The 15,090-nt window shown below is 35.9% G+C and overlaps 2 protein-coding genes across 2 annotated transcripts in view; one reads left to right on the top strand and one right to left on the bottom strand.

Annotated features, from left to right (window-relative positions):
* The window catches only part of LOC122357457 (cytochrome P450 4V2), a 61,359-nt gene that overhangs the window by 42,008 nt on the left and 4,261 nt on the right, over positions 1 to 15,090 (top strand). The gene's annotated exons all lie outside the window — the stretch shown is intronic.
* On the bottom strand, positions 681 to 14,377 carry mtnr1ab (melatonin receptor 1A b). The gene is made up of 2 exons (XM_043256858.1): positions 13,655 to 14,377; positions 681 to 2,975 (listed from the first exon to the last, which is right to left on the bottom strand). Exons 1-2 carry the CDS (start codon positions 13,839 to 13,841, stop codon positions 2,107 to 2,109), a joined length of 1,056 nt encoding a protein of 351 aa, XP_043112793.1. The 5' UTR covers positions 13,842 to 14,377; the 3' UTR covers positions 681 to 2,106.

Here is a 15,090-nt window from a genome sequence, read left to right as displayed (position 1 = left end):
TGTGTGTCCTGTATAAATTTACTGTGTATATATAAACACACACACATACAGTATATATTTAGAAAATATTTACATGTATATATTTATATTCATATAAAACTCATATACACTGTAAAAAATTATCTTTTTACAGACCTTTAACAGAAAAAAAACTGTGAAAATGCTACCATAAATACCTCTTAAATGGTTAGCAGTAAGTTCCTGTAAAATGTACAGGAAAAACCCGTAAATTGACATTCCCAGAATTCCCTTATCATTGCATTTCAAATTTAGTTTGAATTGGATACTGTTACTTTAAAATCGCTATGTTTCTTCTTAGTTTCTGTATGTTACATCTAATGTTGTTAAAATTAATGTTTATTGCATATAGTCTCACCAGGATGGTGCACTTTCTATATATGCTTATATTTAAAAGCTGCTTGTGATGAGCTTTGGTTCACCACGTGGCTTTCTCATCACTACCTGCATTTGGTGGTTATCAGTTTATTTCAAAGGTACAAAAAAGTTTTCAGTACTTTAATAGGTTGGTATATTAACATTTGATCAATTAATGAAATTACGGTAAAACTAAAAATGTTGTTACTGTATTTTTTTTTTATTCCGGCAAACACAGCTGCCAGTTTTTCAAAGTGAATTTTATGGATTTTTTTACAGTCTATATATATTTTTAAAATATAAATGTGAATTATTTTTCTTAAATATGTACGAATGTGTGTATTTATATATACATAATACATTTACACAGTACACACACATATATTATGTAAACAAAATCTTTGCTGTTAATCGCTCAGCAGCACTAATCGCACATCATTAAGTACACTCCATTACAGTAGTATAGCAATGCAGTCTGGCCAATATAAATAAATCATAAGTGTTATAACAGATGGTTAAGAAGAACATAAATGTCTAAAATCTTATTTTTAGAATTTGCCATTTTGTTCACATTCCTCAAGATATGCAGTTACACAGATGCTACAGTGACCATTTAAAGGGAAAGCTAACCCAAAAATGTAAAGTTTGTTATCGTTCACTCATTTTACTCCAAATTCCATTTTTAAAGTGATTTTCATTATATGGACAGATAATCTTACAAAATGACATGATCTTTGGGTGAACTATTCCTTTAAGAGCTTGCTTACATTTTCACGAACCCAGTCTTAAAGTGCCCCTATTATGATATTGCCCATATTGCCTTTAATGCGGTTTGTAATATAGTTGTATGTGAATGTAAACAATCTGCAAAGCTGAAAATCCGAAAGTGCAAAATTGTCAAAATCAAGAATCAACTCTATACAGCTTAAACAAGTCATTAGTAATCTATATCCCATTTCCACACATTTGAATCATGACAGACTGAGCCATCTGACCAATCAGAGCAGTGTAGGCTCACGGAAAGGAGGGTTTTAGAGAGACTGAATCTTAGAACTGCTTCGAACGAAACGTTTGAGAATCGCTGGAAAATGAAGTGATATTAAAAGAAAACAAAAGTGTTTTTTCACCTTGCATGAATGTCTATTGTAGGACATTCCCCCCAAAAACATTAGGGGCCTTAAAAATAGCATATTAGGGGCTCTTTAAATCTGTCATAGGACTTAAATACATTTGCTTTCAAATATGGGAGAAATGATGTTGTTTGCCTGCACTGGCTGTCTTACCAGGTTGCCTAGAAATAATATACTTGAGTACAATATTATTTTTCAAATGCATAATATGTCATGCAGACAGCCTCTAAAAACATCAGAAAATAACTAAACCTAAAAAACAAACATTATAACCATCAAAAATGATATTATTGAGCACTTACCAGGATTAAGTCTACTGTTATGCTCAACTGGCACCTTATTCTTCATGTACAACAATGTGTGCATTGGTTTGTAGCATTAATTTTATGATGTCCTGAAAAAAAAAATGATGGACGTACTGTATATAAAATCCCAAAACTTGTAAACACTGAGATCAAGCAAGATATCTGCATCGCACCTTCTTGTAAAAGCAACAGGTACAAGAAAGACATCAGGTTATAAATATCGATTATAAATAGTCGGTTCTGAAAGCAGCTGAAATGCGTATTTGGTTTTTTTCACAGTGTCCTTTTAGGTGTTTTCATACCGAATCTACTTTGACTTGGTTGTTGTTCGTCATTAAAGGAGATGGCTTGCTTTTGATCCGATCCGCAGCATCATTTGAGCTCTCTGGGAAGAACATCCTTGCAGTACACAGCGAGACAATAATTTTTTTGTACTCTCGTCTGAAGTTCTGATTCAGCAGTCCGTAGACTATTGCATTAAGGCAACTGTTGAAATAGGCCATAAAATAACTGGATACAAAAAACCACTCCGGGATGAGAGGGGCGACCCGCTCCGGGTTTATAGCAACCGCCAGGCCGATGAAATTGAGAGGGGCCCAGCAGACTGCAAAAAGAACAAACACCACAAACATGGTGACGAAGTTCCTCACGTCGTGCGGCGTGAGTTTAGGCCGGAACTCGGGTTTGACGCGTCTCCTCACCTGGATCACCAAGATCCAGATCCGCAGGTAGCAGTACGTCACAATCATGATTGGAAGAATGAAGTGGAAGAACACGACGGCGATGGTGTACGCCGAACTGGCCGACTGCGCAAACGTACACGAGTAGACCCTGGGGTCGTATTGTAAGGAGCCGACGTAAAAGTTCGGCACTATAGCGACCACGGTCAGTATCCAGATGAGAACGACGTAGCAAAGCGAGTTCTTGTCGCTATATAGCTTGTCATACTTGAGGCTGTGACAGATATAGCAGTAGCGATTGATGGCAATGCCAGTGATGTTAAATATAGATCCAATCACGCTCAGTCCCATCAGGAATCCACTGATCTGGCAGTGGACGAATCCCAGATTCCATCCATTATGGACAATGGAGACCAGCACGAGAGGATAAGGATAGACGGCTACCACCAGGTCAGCTACCGCCAGGCTCACCACAAATATGTTCCCTGCAAAACAACGACAGTGGAAGAACGATAAATGCAAATACAGCAATTACAGCCGCATAGCGACACTGAAAAAATGGGAAAACCTTCAAGCAAAACAGGTTATTATAATTTCCAGAATGCAATTGATTAGGTTATTGAATAACATTAGGCCAGATACTATACCGTAGTGACTCTTTTAATAGAATGGAAATTAAGCGGTTTCATAAGATTTACCATTTCGCTGATGGCTTGTCAGGTTCCTAGAAGCCATCAGGCCAGATTTGCATTAAGTTTTGAGTATGACGTTTTCCGAAAACAAAGTTTATTATTTTATTATTTTATTATTTTATAAGTTTATTAGTTTATTATTAAAGTGCATTATTTCTACTGTCCTTTTCAGTATGGATGCCAGTATGCTTTTGCAGCATGACCTTTATTGCATCTAATTAAATCATATCTTTCCTAAGTCTGTCAGCTGCTTTCACTATTAAAAGGATTTGGGTTGCATCTGTTATTGTCACATGACACTTCGCTCTCCAATGAAGACCTTTTAGAACTTTTGGGCCTCGTGCTGAAAGAGACACTATGAAACCAGGTTGTAGCAAATCACTGTTTTTATATGTTTTTTTTTTCCTTTAGGCATTTGTGCTCCATAAGTATTTGAAAACCATTCGTACCACTTGATATGAATATGATTCACTGACTCAAAGATATAAATAAAAACATTTTGTCATCTTCATCTTATTGTTTTAGTAGCAGCAATAGGCAGTTGTGGAGTTCCTAATTTCAGCTAAACTAAACTTTTTTTTAAATGCAATCATCTAAAGTTTGTATATATGTAATACGAAAATACAGTTCTTGTCAAATAATATAATGAATTAGGATATTTTGTTTAGAAAATCAGCAGGCTTATATGAGACTTTTTATTCTAAAAGTTTCTAGACTTTTGACTTTGTGTCCTACACAAACAATACATAAATAAAAATAAACACACACACACACACACACACACACACACACATATATATATATATATATATATATATATATACATTTTTTTAACATGTCTCTCCAAAATCACATTTACAAGTGATTTTGGAGAGTCTAGCAATGGCAAGCTAGCTTTGAAAGCATAAAATCCCACCTTCCTTGCACCACTCTCGGACCGAGATATATGATTGGACAAACATTTTGTACTCCTACACCTTCCACAGACAATATAAATTTATGCACACCGACAAAAACCTCTTCTGAATCTATCACCTACCCCGTCTTTAACTGAACAAGAAGTTGTTAGTTCTGTTATAAGGAATTACATTTTAAATGGTCTGAAGATTTTCTATACTCGTTCTGTACTCGTTTCCTTTTGGCTCACACAGAAAAAAAAAGGTGCAATTTTCAGAATGCGAATCGGCCTAACTTTCTTAACATGCAGATCGGATGTGGAACATTGCACTCGCGTACTGGCATTTTTATCTCATATACGGAACATGCTGTGCAAATCTTGTAATCCTGAAGGACTGCCAAATAAATACATTCATGATTTAGCAAATTTAGCTCAATGTTAAGAGGAATCACAGGAGCAGAAGATCGTTCCAGAACAGTGACTCAGTAAATTATTCCTGTGACATCTCAGCGGCTCCTCTATTTTCAACTGTTGTGTTCCTAAAGTTCCATTTGAACTGAGGATGACTAGCAGAGAGATGGAAAATATGAACAGAGATCTGGAAAGCCCAGCAGGGGCCCTGTAGCATGGACCACAAATCTCACTGCAGAAGTCATCCTCGGCTATAGACTTCATGCGAGACATCGTTATTTTGAGTGCACAACTGCAACAAGCTTAAGTTTCTATTCCCAAGAGTTCTTTATGCTGTCTGTACGATTACAACTAGAAGCAGGTTTGTAAGTTTTTTCGAGCTCTTATTACAGTGTTTGCAAATAAAATCGAACATACAACACAGTTAGCCCATCTGTAAATGCAAATCTAACTACTAGAATCGGCATACCTTAACAAAACTGTCAATGTGACATCATTAAATAACGTCATTAAGATTCATAATAATTTCATGTCTAGCTCTAGCACGCGTATATTTTCGTTTGGACAGAGACCACAATGTCCACTATTGAAAATGATCGCGATGAAACCACGCTCCTGTCTCCAAAAGGGTAAAATGTAAAAAAATATCAACTTGACACCTCAAATCTGACTGCAGCAACTGATCAGTGTGTCTATTCTACAGCAGCATAAGAGACAAAGACTCTGAGGCTGTAGAGTAAAAGGCCTTACAAACACGTCACTTCTCCCTAGAGAGTTTGTTTATGCCACTAATGGCATATATGCTGCAGGGCAAACCTTTGGTTATGATTTTTCCACACCACCGCACATACAGTGAGAGAAATTCACGGCCAGATTCACAGGATCCTTTGAGAGCCAGAGGAGTGCAAAGAGAATTTCTCACTCTGTTAAGTCTTCTACATCCAATTGTTTATGTGGCTGCTCTTTTCTTTCTTTTTGCTGTACGCTATATGATTACATCTTGCGAGATTTGTTATTTACATTCACTGTCATGCATTTGGCAGTAGCTTTCATCCAAAGCATTTTGCATTTGAACAGTTCCCTGGGAATCAAACCCATGCCCTTGATGTTACGATCACCACAATGTAGAGTTTGATTTATAGCACGAAAGCAAAAAAATGTCAACCACAGAACAGTTTCTTGATTTGAAAGCTTTTAATCATGAACATGACTACCATATACTACCAATCTGAAGTTTGGGGTCAATAAGATTGTTTTTATATTTGTATATTTTATTCAGCTAGTACGCATTAAATTGATTCAAAGTGACTTGTTATGTCCAGTTTGTGTTTCTAAAGACTCTTAGTTTGTATTATTTTCCATTACTTCTTTTTTTACTTCCTTTGTTTTCTTCCTGTGTTTGACCTTGGGTAGCGATTAGTCTCACCTGTTTCTGATTTAGTTTCCTTTTTCTTTCGTATATGTAGCTCTTTGATCTACCAATCCTTTGTCAGTTCTTTTCATACTGTATAGCCTGGGTTCCATGTTGATAATAAACTGTAACACTGTTGTTTTTGTATTGGATTCCCTTGTTCCTAAGTTTCTGGTTCGCTTTAATAAATTCAGTATGTGTTTAGGTCCACACATCAGCTTCTCTTCATTCACACCGCTGCGCAATGGCAGCAAAGACATTTATAATGTTACAAATTCTTCCTAACACCAATAAATATCCTTCTTTTGAACTTTATATTCATGCTAAAACATGATGATGTTAATAACAATGTGTCTTGTGCAGCGAATGAACATATTACAGTGATTTCTGAAAGATCATGTGACACCGATTGGAGTAATTAGACTTTTCAATCACAGGAAAAATGTACACTTTAAGATACATTCAAACTGTTATATTACATTGTAATAGTATTTCATATACTATTTTACACTTATTTTTTTTAAGCAACTGCACCCTAGTAGTGTATCACCAAAGCAAATACTACTGTATTTTTGTCTTTCTCTTTTAATTTTGTTAACCATCAACAAGTTCATAATTTGATTTATATCACATATTGAGAAGTGAGAACCAGAAAGGCATTAAGTGTCATTTTACCAACTTTATAGGAGAACCAAAACAAAAATTATATCATAGTTTGATCTGACTTTGTGTGCCGATTGAATTTGTACACTCATGGATGACAGCAGAGCTCATTAAGAGTTTTTATTTGATATATATATATACCAAAATGTCACTTACGCCCTTCTGGTTCTTACCCCTCAATGTGCTATATAACAGATACAAAGCCATTAGAAAGCAAGAGAAAGCAAGCAAGAGTTAAACTGAATAAACCTTTAATGAGTGATGTCCATCTGACTGGTGTCTGTGACCGACTGCTTTTACCTTTTGCAGCACAAATTCGTAATTATGGTAAGAGAAATTATATTTTTGTGAGTCGTGAGCTTTTAGTGTGAGTTGTATGTGATGAGATAAAAAGACTGGTGCTGAAAAATAATGCCAAGACAGTAGGTCATTCAGCTGAGCTAAAAAAAAAAAACCATGTCCGCTATAGTCTGATTCACTGACGAGAGGGTCTTTAGCCAGTTTGTTCAAGACTGTTTATGGTGTAAATGAGAATTTTTCTCTTTTCACCACAGAAGATAAACATTATACTATTGTTTATGAGCAGAGAGACGTGTCCTTTGTGCTGGACAGGCCTACAGGATGTAGAGGTGAATGTACTTGGTTGGAGATGGTAATGAAGACTAAATGGTTACACACAACTTGCTCGAGAGGAAATGTGGTAGAGCATGTCAGAGTCTAGATGTCATTAAGATGAAATGAATTTAAGTCATGAATTTAGATGCTGCTGTGGATGCTGTAACTATACCATCTGGATCTAAAAGGCATCTTTCTCCAATGACAGACATTCGAAAGCAGCCACGCATTCAGTATTTCATTATATTATGCTAGGTAGTTCGCCAGAGCCTGGTTTGTTTTTGTTGGGCTCTTAAAAGCGTGAAATGAATTGATATTGTTCCTGTCTGCTGCCTTTGACATCACAGCTCAGGATAGCCTTCGTGTGATGACATCAGTCAATCAGCGTTGTAATGGCGTCTATTTGCTGCAGCGCTAGTCAGATGAACTTTGCAGATCAGGTGAATCAGAAACGCAGAATAAAATCTTTGATGTGCCCCTATTATGGATTTTTGAAAATTACCTTCAGCAAATACCTGCATAACACTGCTCTAGTCCTAAAATCCTGCAAATTTTTAAATGTGAAAGCACACCATGTATAAAGTTACTGAGTCTAAAAGAAAATGCTGACTTTGAGTCCCAAGCCGTTGACGTCAACATGAAACATTAGCATATTGCCCTCCCACTTGTTGGTCTTTTCAAGTTGGTTTTGATCGAAAATGTTAATTCATTCTTTGCCACTTGTTGCTGTTTTTGGAGTGTTAAAAGTTCATAAAGGCTGTTTAAAATGAAATCGACCAATCATTGGAAGGATTTGAGAAAATTATTGTTCAACAAATTGTTTGGGAGTCATTGAACAAATAAGATAAAAATAAATGCATATTATAAGACGTGTTTTTTGACCATGCACGCTTGTCAAACTATTGTTGAGGACTCTCAAAAACAAAATATGAACCTTTCATAAGCCATAATAGGAGTGCTGAGTACAATACTAGATATATTGAATGTCTAAAATCTAGATGCCAAGGTTTGTTTATTCAGTGAGGAAATGGACAATAAATGTGATGCTTAAATGGAATTGTATTAAATCTATGCACCGTATATACTACAAAGGATTGCTAATCATTTAAACTGAAGTTGAACGGTGCTAAAATGTTGTACTTTTTAAAGGGAACACAGAAACAAACGAGTGCAGGTGGTTTGGAGGCTTACATTTAAGTAGTGCAACAAATCAAGAGCATGCTAGTGTATTTTTAAGAAATTCGTAAATCATAAATCAAGGGCACATATAAATATGATGTTATTATTATAATTTTCATACTGTGTTCTTGATTTTTGAACAGACAAATACAGCTAAAGACGAACATAGCCATGCTTTTGCTCTTTATCTTTGTTCATCTTAGTGAAAGAAAAATACAGCACTCATTAAAAAGGGCAAGGAATGTTGGTTATTTCTTGGCTTAAACCAAAGGATCTTTGCTCCCATAGGTATCTCTTATATTTATTCAATATCCTTTTAATGAAGCCTCTCCACATGTAAGACACCAGATATTAAAGCAAATATCGTATCACACTGATAGTCAGATTTTGAATACTGGCTTCTAATTAGTTAATGCTGGGTATCGCATATTTTAATTGCAGCCTTTGCAAAATAAACTTTGATATCATTTTGTCACCCCTACTGAGTGTAAATACAGCACTAAAGAGAGACTCCAAACTACCCTTGAGTTCGCAGAAATATTATGCTTAAATCAATATTTTATTGCTTAGGGATCCTGGAGGGCTGTTTCAAATGATACCGGAGTCTTGTCAAACATAACTCATCACTCATGTCCTTCTGCTTAATTCAACTAAAGAGTGGCAAAAGACTTGCAGGAGAAAGTATCTAGCAGGTCCTGTTTAGCTCACATGTGTGCTAATGCTAACAGATTATACTGAGGGATTAGCGCAGTACAATGTGTCCTATTATGAGGCATGGAAAATAACCAAATGTACCTCTGGGAAAAACTATTGACAAGAAAAATAAACTCAAATTAATTTATCTATACCACAACTAAAATTACAGAGCCACAGCAACAACATTTATTCATGAAACTCATTCCTCACCTCATCTCTATAGATAATAAGACCATTATGGAGCTCAATCTGGGGGAGATATGACATTTGATATCCAGTCATCTGCCACAGTCAAATCCAAATAATGGGTCAAAGTCTGGCCTTGCACAAAAACCACTGAAAAAAAACAATTCAAAGCCGAAAGCAGCAAACAGAGTATTAGTATTCGTATGTTGTCTGCATTAAAGCGTATTTCTATGGAAATTATGTTCATTTGGGTAAACATTACGCACCGCCATATGACTCTCAAGTAGAACAATATGCAACCATATGTAATATACAAAAAATAAGCAAGCAAAAAATCTAAAAACAGACCCTTTGGTTCGTTGGTTTTGGAATTTGTGAAACTGATGAATAAATCTCTCAGTGAAATGTGGGAGGCAAAGAGAAACAAACTGCAGTTACTAATTATGACCTAACATAGAGCGTGCTTCGAACAGCAGATTGAGAGATTGGTTCATTGTGATTTGGTCAGTAATCATTTTCTTTATGCAAAATTACTGTACTTTTTGAAAATGAAACACACACACACACATACACACACAACTGGCCATATTTACAAGATTATACACTTGGCTTTTATCCAAAGCAGCTTTCTTTGCAAGTTACATATTCTGTAAGTCATTAGGTTTCCTTGGAAATGAACCAAAAGTAAATAAAAGCAGTAAAAAAAATATATTATGTCCATACAATATATTACATCCATACTTTATATACAAACATATATAAAGTATGGGTAGTAACTGATTACAAAAATTAAGTACTGGTAATTAGATCAAATTACAATTTGACAACAGTTACTTTTTATTAATTAAATGATTACATATTATTCACACAATATCAATAGAGTATTCATAATTCCACATTTTCATCTTGTAAATGTTGCTTTCTAAAATACTTCTCAGAAAGTCCAAAGACCAGAAGCATTCAACCAATAGATTTAGGGATATTAGTTCAAGTTTAAGAAGTGTGCATCAATTATGAACACATTGTTTTTTATTTGAATTGTCACATTTGATTTATGTTTTAAAATGATTTATTTAAATTGTTCACTTTGACGATTCAATTAATTATCAGCTTTTCAATAAACTTGAACCCCAGTTTGGGAAACCTTAATGCACTTCTTTATGTTAGTTACAAAAACCAACTGCAATTTGCAAGTAATCTACACGGCTCTGCATCCACGGCCACAGAACATTCACACTGTGACATCTGACTGACAAAGTGGTGGGCATTTCTGGCTGTGTTTAACAGTGGACAAGCCAAGAGTGGATCTTCAAACATGAGTCATTCTGTAACTGAGCGCAGCATCAGTACAGTGTGTCTGCAATTGGCCATTCATTAAGGCACCGAAACCAGCCCAAGGGCAGGCCGAGGGCCAAGTCAGGCAGGAGTGAGCACATGAACTCCTCAAGAATAAATAAAGCTTCATGGCAAAAAGCAAAACATTAGGAAGTTTCCCACGGGGCAATGCAGCATGACAACAAAACTGCAACTTAAAACAAGGATATATGACCCTGAAAAAAGGGTAGTTTTTAGGAATCAGACAGCAAGTATATTCATTTCAATATGATGTTATATGCACACGTGATTGTCCTGTCATTTAAAGCGACAGTTTGTGTTAAATTGCATGACTTTAGAAGATTTGGAATGGGAAAATTTGTCTGTCTTGTCTCTTTTTGAAGCCAATTTTGTTGCGAAGAATGTGCCACGGTAAAAATACACCAATTGCATCAATGTTCATTTAAACCCGAACCACAGCTTTTAAATCGTCAGTGGCATTATTTTACATCCTAATGAACGCGCTTGATCAAGACCTACAGATGCCGTTATTTAAAATGACTCTACGTAATAATTTTCTGTCCTCATTCCACCCATGTTCAGTACCCGAGCCTGCTGAAAGGGCCCTTCTTCCACTCACACAGCCTCTGTGAATAATTGGTAGAGAAGAGTTCCTCTTGAATGAACAGTGAACTTCATCTAATAAGACCGCCTTGGGCTCATAAGCGACGTCAGAGCAACTAAAGAACAGTAGTTAAAGATGAGAGCCGCAAAAAGAAGACGTGCTCTGTTGCAATGTCCGAGACGTTGCGAAACGTAAAAAGGGAATCGAACTTGTGCGTGGAGTTCCTGTAGCTCAGCTGTTAGTGGATGATGCTCAAAGCTCAAAGGTCATAGTTTCGATTTGCAGGAAACACACAAATTGATTACCTTTACCTATAAATATACAGCTGGTCCCAAGTTATATGATGCATATAGTCCAGCATATCGATGCTAGCGCTCAGGTGAAGTTTCATTTGTAGTTTTACGATGTAGGTACTCTGGCTGTGTTGAAATGAGGATTACCTAACGGCAGGGAATGGTTGGTCTGAATAATCTAAACAGACAGTGGTGCCACAGCAGATAGAGTCTTTGAGGTTGAGTAGCTTAAATAAAACAGATAGACCGCAATGGGGAGGAGAGGAACCACTTTGTTTCACCACAGAAGAACAATGATGGGCGAATGTGTGCGTGCTCGTTTGGCCATGAGTGTATGCTTGTTTTCTGAGTAACTGTAACTTTGGATATGTGGTGGAATGATTGCTAATTGAATATTCACACTGGGTCAGTGGTCTTTACAACGGGCCATGGGAGGTCCTCCCACTAGTGAGAAACATAATGAAGCACACATCGCAGGAGGCTAATGGGACAATTACTGGGTTAATTTGATGCACTAATCAAAGAACACGGTGCACTATGTGGAGTAGGTGAGAAAACGTCACAAATAATTTATTTAACAACTGACAAGTATGCTGAAATATGTCAAAACGGACTGGTGTTGTTATTGTATGTTTTCTGAATGGTTCAGACTTTTAAAACACATTAGCTTCTTTTCCATTGGCTGGCTGAAACGTACAACACTGCTTATATGCTGCAAATCAGGCTTTATGAAAAGGTCTGACAGTGGGTGGCACTTATGGAAAAGCACCAATACATTGTTTCTTTATGTTGTCCATTAAAACGCCAAATATTTCATTATTTGATATTTCTTTTTTTTAAACATTCGTTTACAATGTTTTTGGACATTTTAATCTGAACTAAAACATGCCAGCACAGAAAACATCTAGATATTGGTTGAAAATGAGTCTTTATTATTATACTAAATAATATTTAAAAGTTAAAGGTTCTTCTTGATATTGTACATAAAAGGTTATTAAGCTTTTTATTAAGAGGACAGCGCTTGACAGTGTGTTTTCATATCATTTAATGAAAGCTTCGGCAATTATTATGATATGAAAATTAGATACCATCACATGCTTAATTTCATCAGCAATAACTAACAAACTGCACCACGAAATATTGCATATGTAAATAGCTCATTGGAATTACTTTGTACCTAATGTAAACATAAGCACTGTCCATAACCTGTTTTTGCATAGTGCTTTTGCAATTTTCAAACTGGTGCCACAAACTTCACAGTTGAGAAACAGCATAAGGTCTCTGTCTCTATTGGCAGAGAATAGTGACATATGGGTCGGTGTGACACCGGTGATAAGCACTCCATCCACTCACAGGAAAATGACTGGCCTGTTCAGTTTTGTTTGATACTGGGCCAATTACCTGAAACCTCTAAAAATAGTTCCTTACTGTCCACTATGATCCACTACTATACCCTGTCAGGAACTGCAGGAAATATGAAATCATATACTAAGAATCAAGTTTATGCAGAATGCTACATGATATTCTAATTCATTTGCAAACTTACTGTATAATACAGTACAGTGTAAACTGTTTGTTATTCTGTCAATATTTAATATTCTGTAATTTAAGCACTGGATTCCTGGTGCTGTATTACAGATGCATTCTAACTCAGTCCCAAAATCTGACCAGTGAGCTTGCAATAAACTACAAAGTTGCAATTTCGAATAGTCAGTAAAAAGTAACTGTAACTACAAAATTAAATAGCTATCACTACAAATGAAATAGATACTACAAATATTAAAAACAACGAATAAGTACTAACAAAGCTGAAAAAGAGAATAGCCTACATGCCAGGCAAAATGTGGACACTATAAAAGTTTATTATAGAATTAACAGCAAGAAATGGCATATAACTAAATAGTACAAATGTTACATTTGTTTCCAGCAACAATGTAATAATCAATTGTTACTAATGTTAGCAATAAGTAAGAGCGTTTAAAGAATATGTGCTGGTGAATGATTAAATCTTAGTCACTATTTGTAGTACTTGTAGGATATCTAAAAAACAGTTACGGTAGAAATGAAAAAGATGGTACCTGCTAGAAATTAAGACATTTTTGAAACATGACTATAACGATCCATCGTTAAACGAATAAATGTCTAAACGGCTTGCCATATTTGGTTGAAAAGCGATCTTACCTGCGTTACGAAGTTTCTTGTTTCTGTACACGGAGAAGATCACCAAGAGATTCCCCAAAATATCAACCACGATAGTGAAGATCAGAAAGCTGCCCAAAGTTGTGGCGACCCAGGGTGGGCGATTCAGAGTGATCTCGTGAGGACTCAGTGAAGAACTGTTCATCAAGCGGCTGCCATTTATTTTCATTTTATCTTCACTTCAATAATCCTCGCCATAAATCATAGGATTTGATTCCAGTGGAAAAAAAAAAAACATGTGTGGCTGTTATTGCGTTTGCGTAAACGTGCGTAAAATAAAGGTCTGTTTACATATCATGGTCCTCGATGGAGCGCACGCCTTCATGGTCTGAGCGCGGACATGTGTCCGCACTTTTATAGCTTTCTGTCTACATCAGATTGTTGGTATGTGACATCCGACAGCAAGTTAAGTTCTTCTCAAATGCCCATGGATGGGTGATGCTGTCTGTAGTTCGCTGTTACGCTGCCCCGCTGTGGAAGACAACGAAATCGGCTCGGAATTTGGGTCGAAGAAGGTTGAGTTGCTTCTTTTGCATTCTCTAGCGATTATTTATGCATGTGTTCATTCATTAATTTTGCTCATCCATCCTTTATTTACGTCAAAATCGACACGTGCACGTAGTTTAATCACGCGTCTTGAGAAAAAAAAAAATCGTTTCGGTGCGTGGAATATTGGATAGAGACCGGGGTTCAAACTCTAGCTTTAGGGCTAGCCTTAAACTATTCGTTATGCCCCTAAGCAAAAAAAAAAAAAAAAAAAAAAAAAAAAAAAAAAAGCCCAAGGTTGCTTTATGGCTGTTTCTGTATTAGGTGAACTGTAAATCTCTTCGTACAAAAGGTCTTCAAGATCACAAGTTTAGTATTAATGTCATATACAAATATATGTTGACAAGTCCACATCAGGCAGCCTTGATAAAAATTCAAAACTAAGAGACTACTTATTTTACTTTTTACTTCATTGCATCAAAACATAGGTTTCTTTCTTTCTTTTTTATTTATTTTTGCAGGCACTTGGCGTTTCCACGGTTATTGGACGAAAGATACAGTTCATTAAACACATGTTGCCCGTTTTTGAGGGTGCCTAATTGGGCTTTTAGCTTAAAACCTTAGAGCAACTGAGACACATATAACGTGTCAGCTTCCCCCTGAGACAATATTGAGATTTATTATTATTATTTTTTACTTTCTTGCATCAACGCCCAGCTCTAACAGTCAGACTCAGACTCAGTCGTATATCATCATGCATATATATATATATATATATATATATATATATATATATATATATATATATATATATATATATATATATATATAGCGTATATTGTGGCCATGTTTATTTCAGCTACATTGTTAGTGTTGTCATCAATTCATCATTGCATTTTATCCTAAAGAAAAAGCATGCCTTCGTATCGTGA

This window comes from Puntigrus tetrazona, chromosome 14 (genome assembly GCF_018831695.1).
Source record: "Puntigrus tetrazona isolate hp1 chromosome 14, ASM1883169v1, whole genome shotgun sequence".
NCBI classification, from domain to species: domain Eukaryota; kingdom Metazoa; phylum Chordata; class Actinopteri; order Cypriniformes; family Cyprinidae; genus Puntigrus; species Puntigrus tetrazona.
Note: the sequence above shows the minus strand (reverse complement) of the source record. Positions and strands in the feature narration are given on the sequence as shown.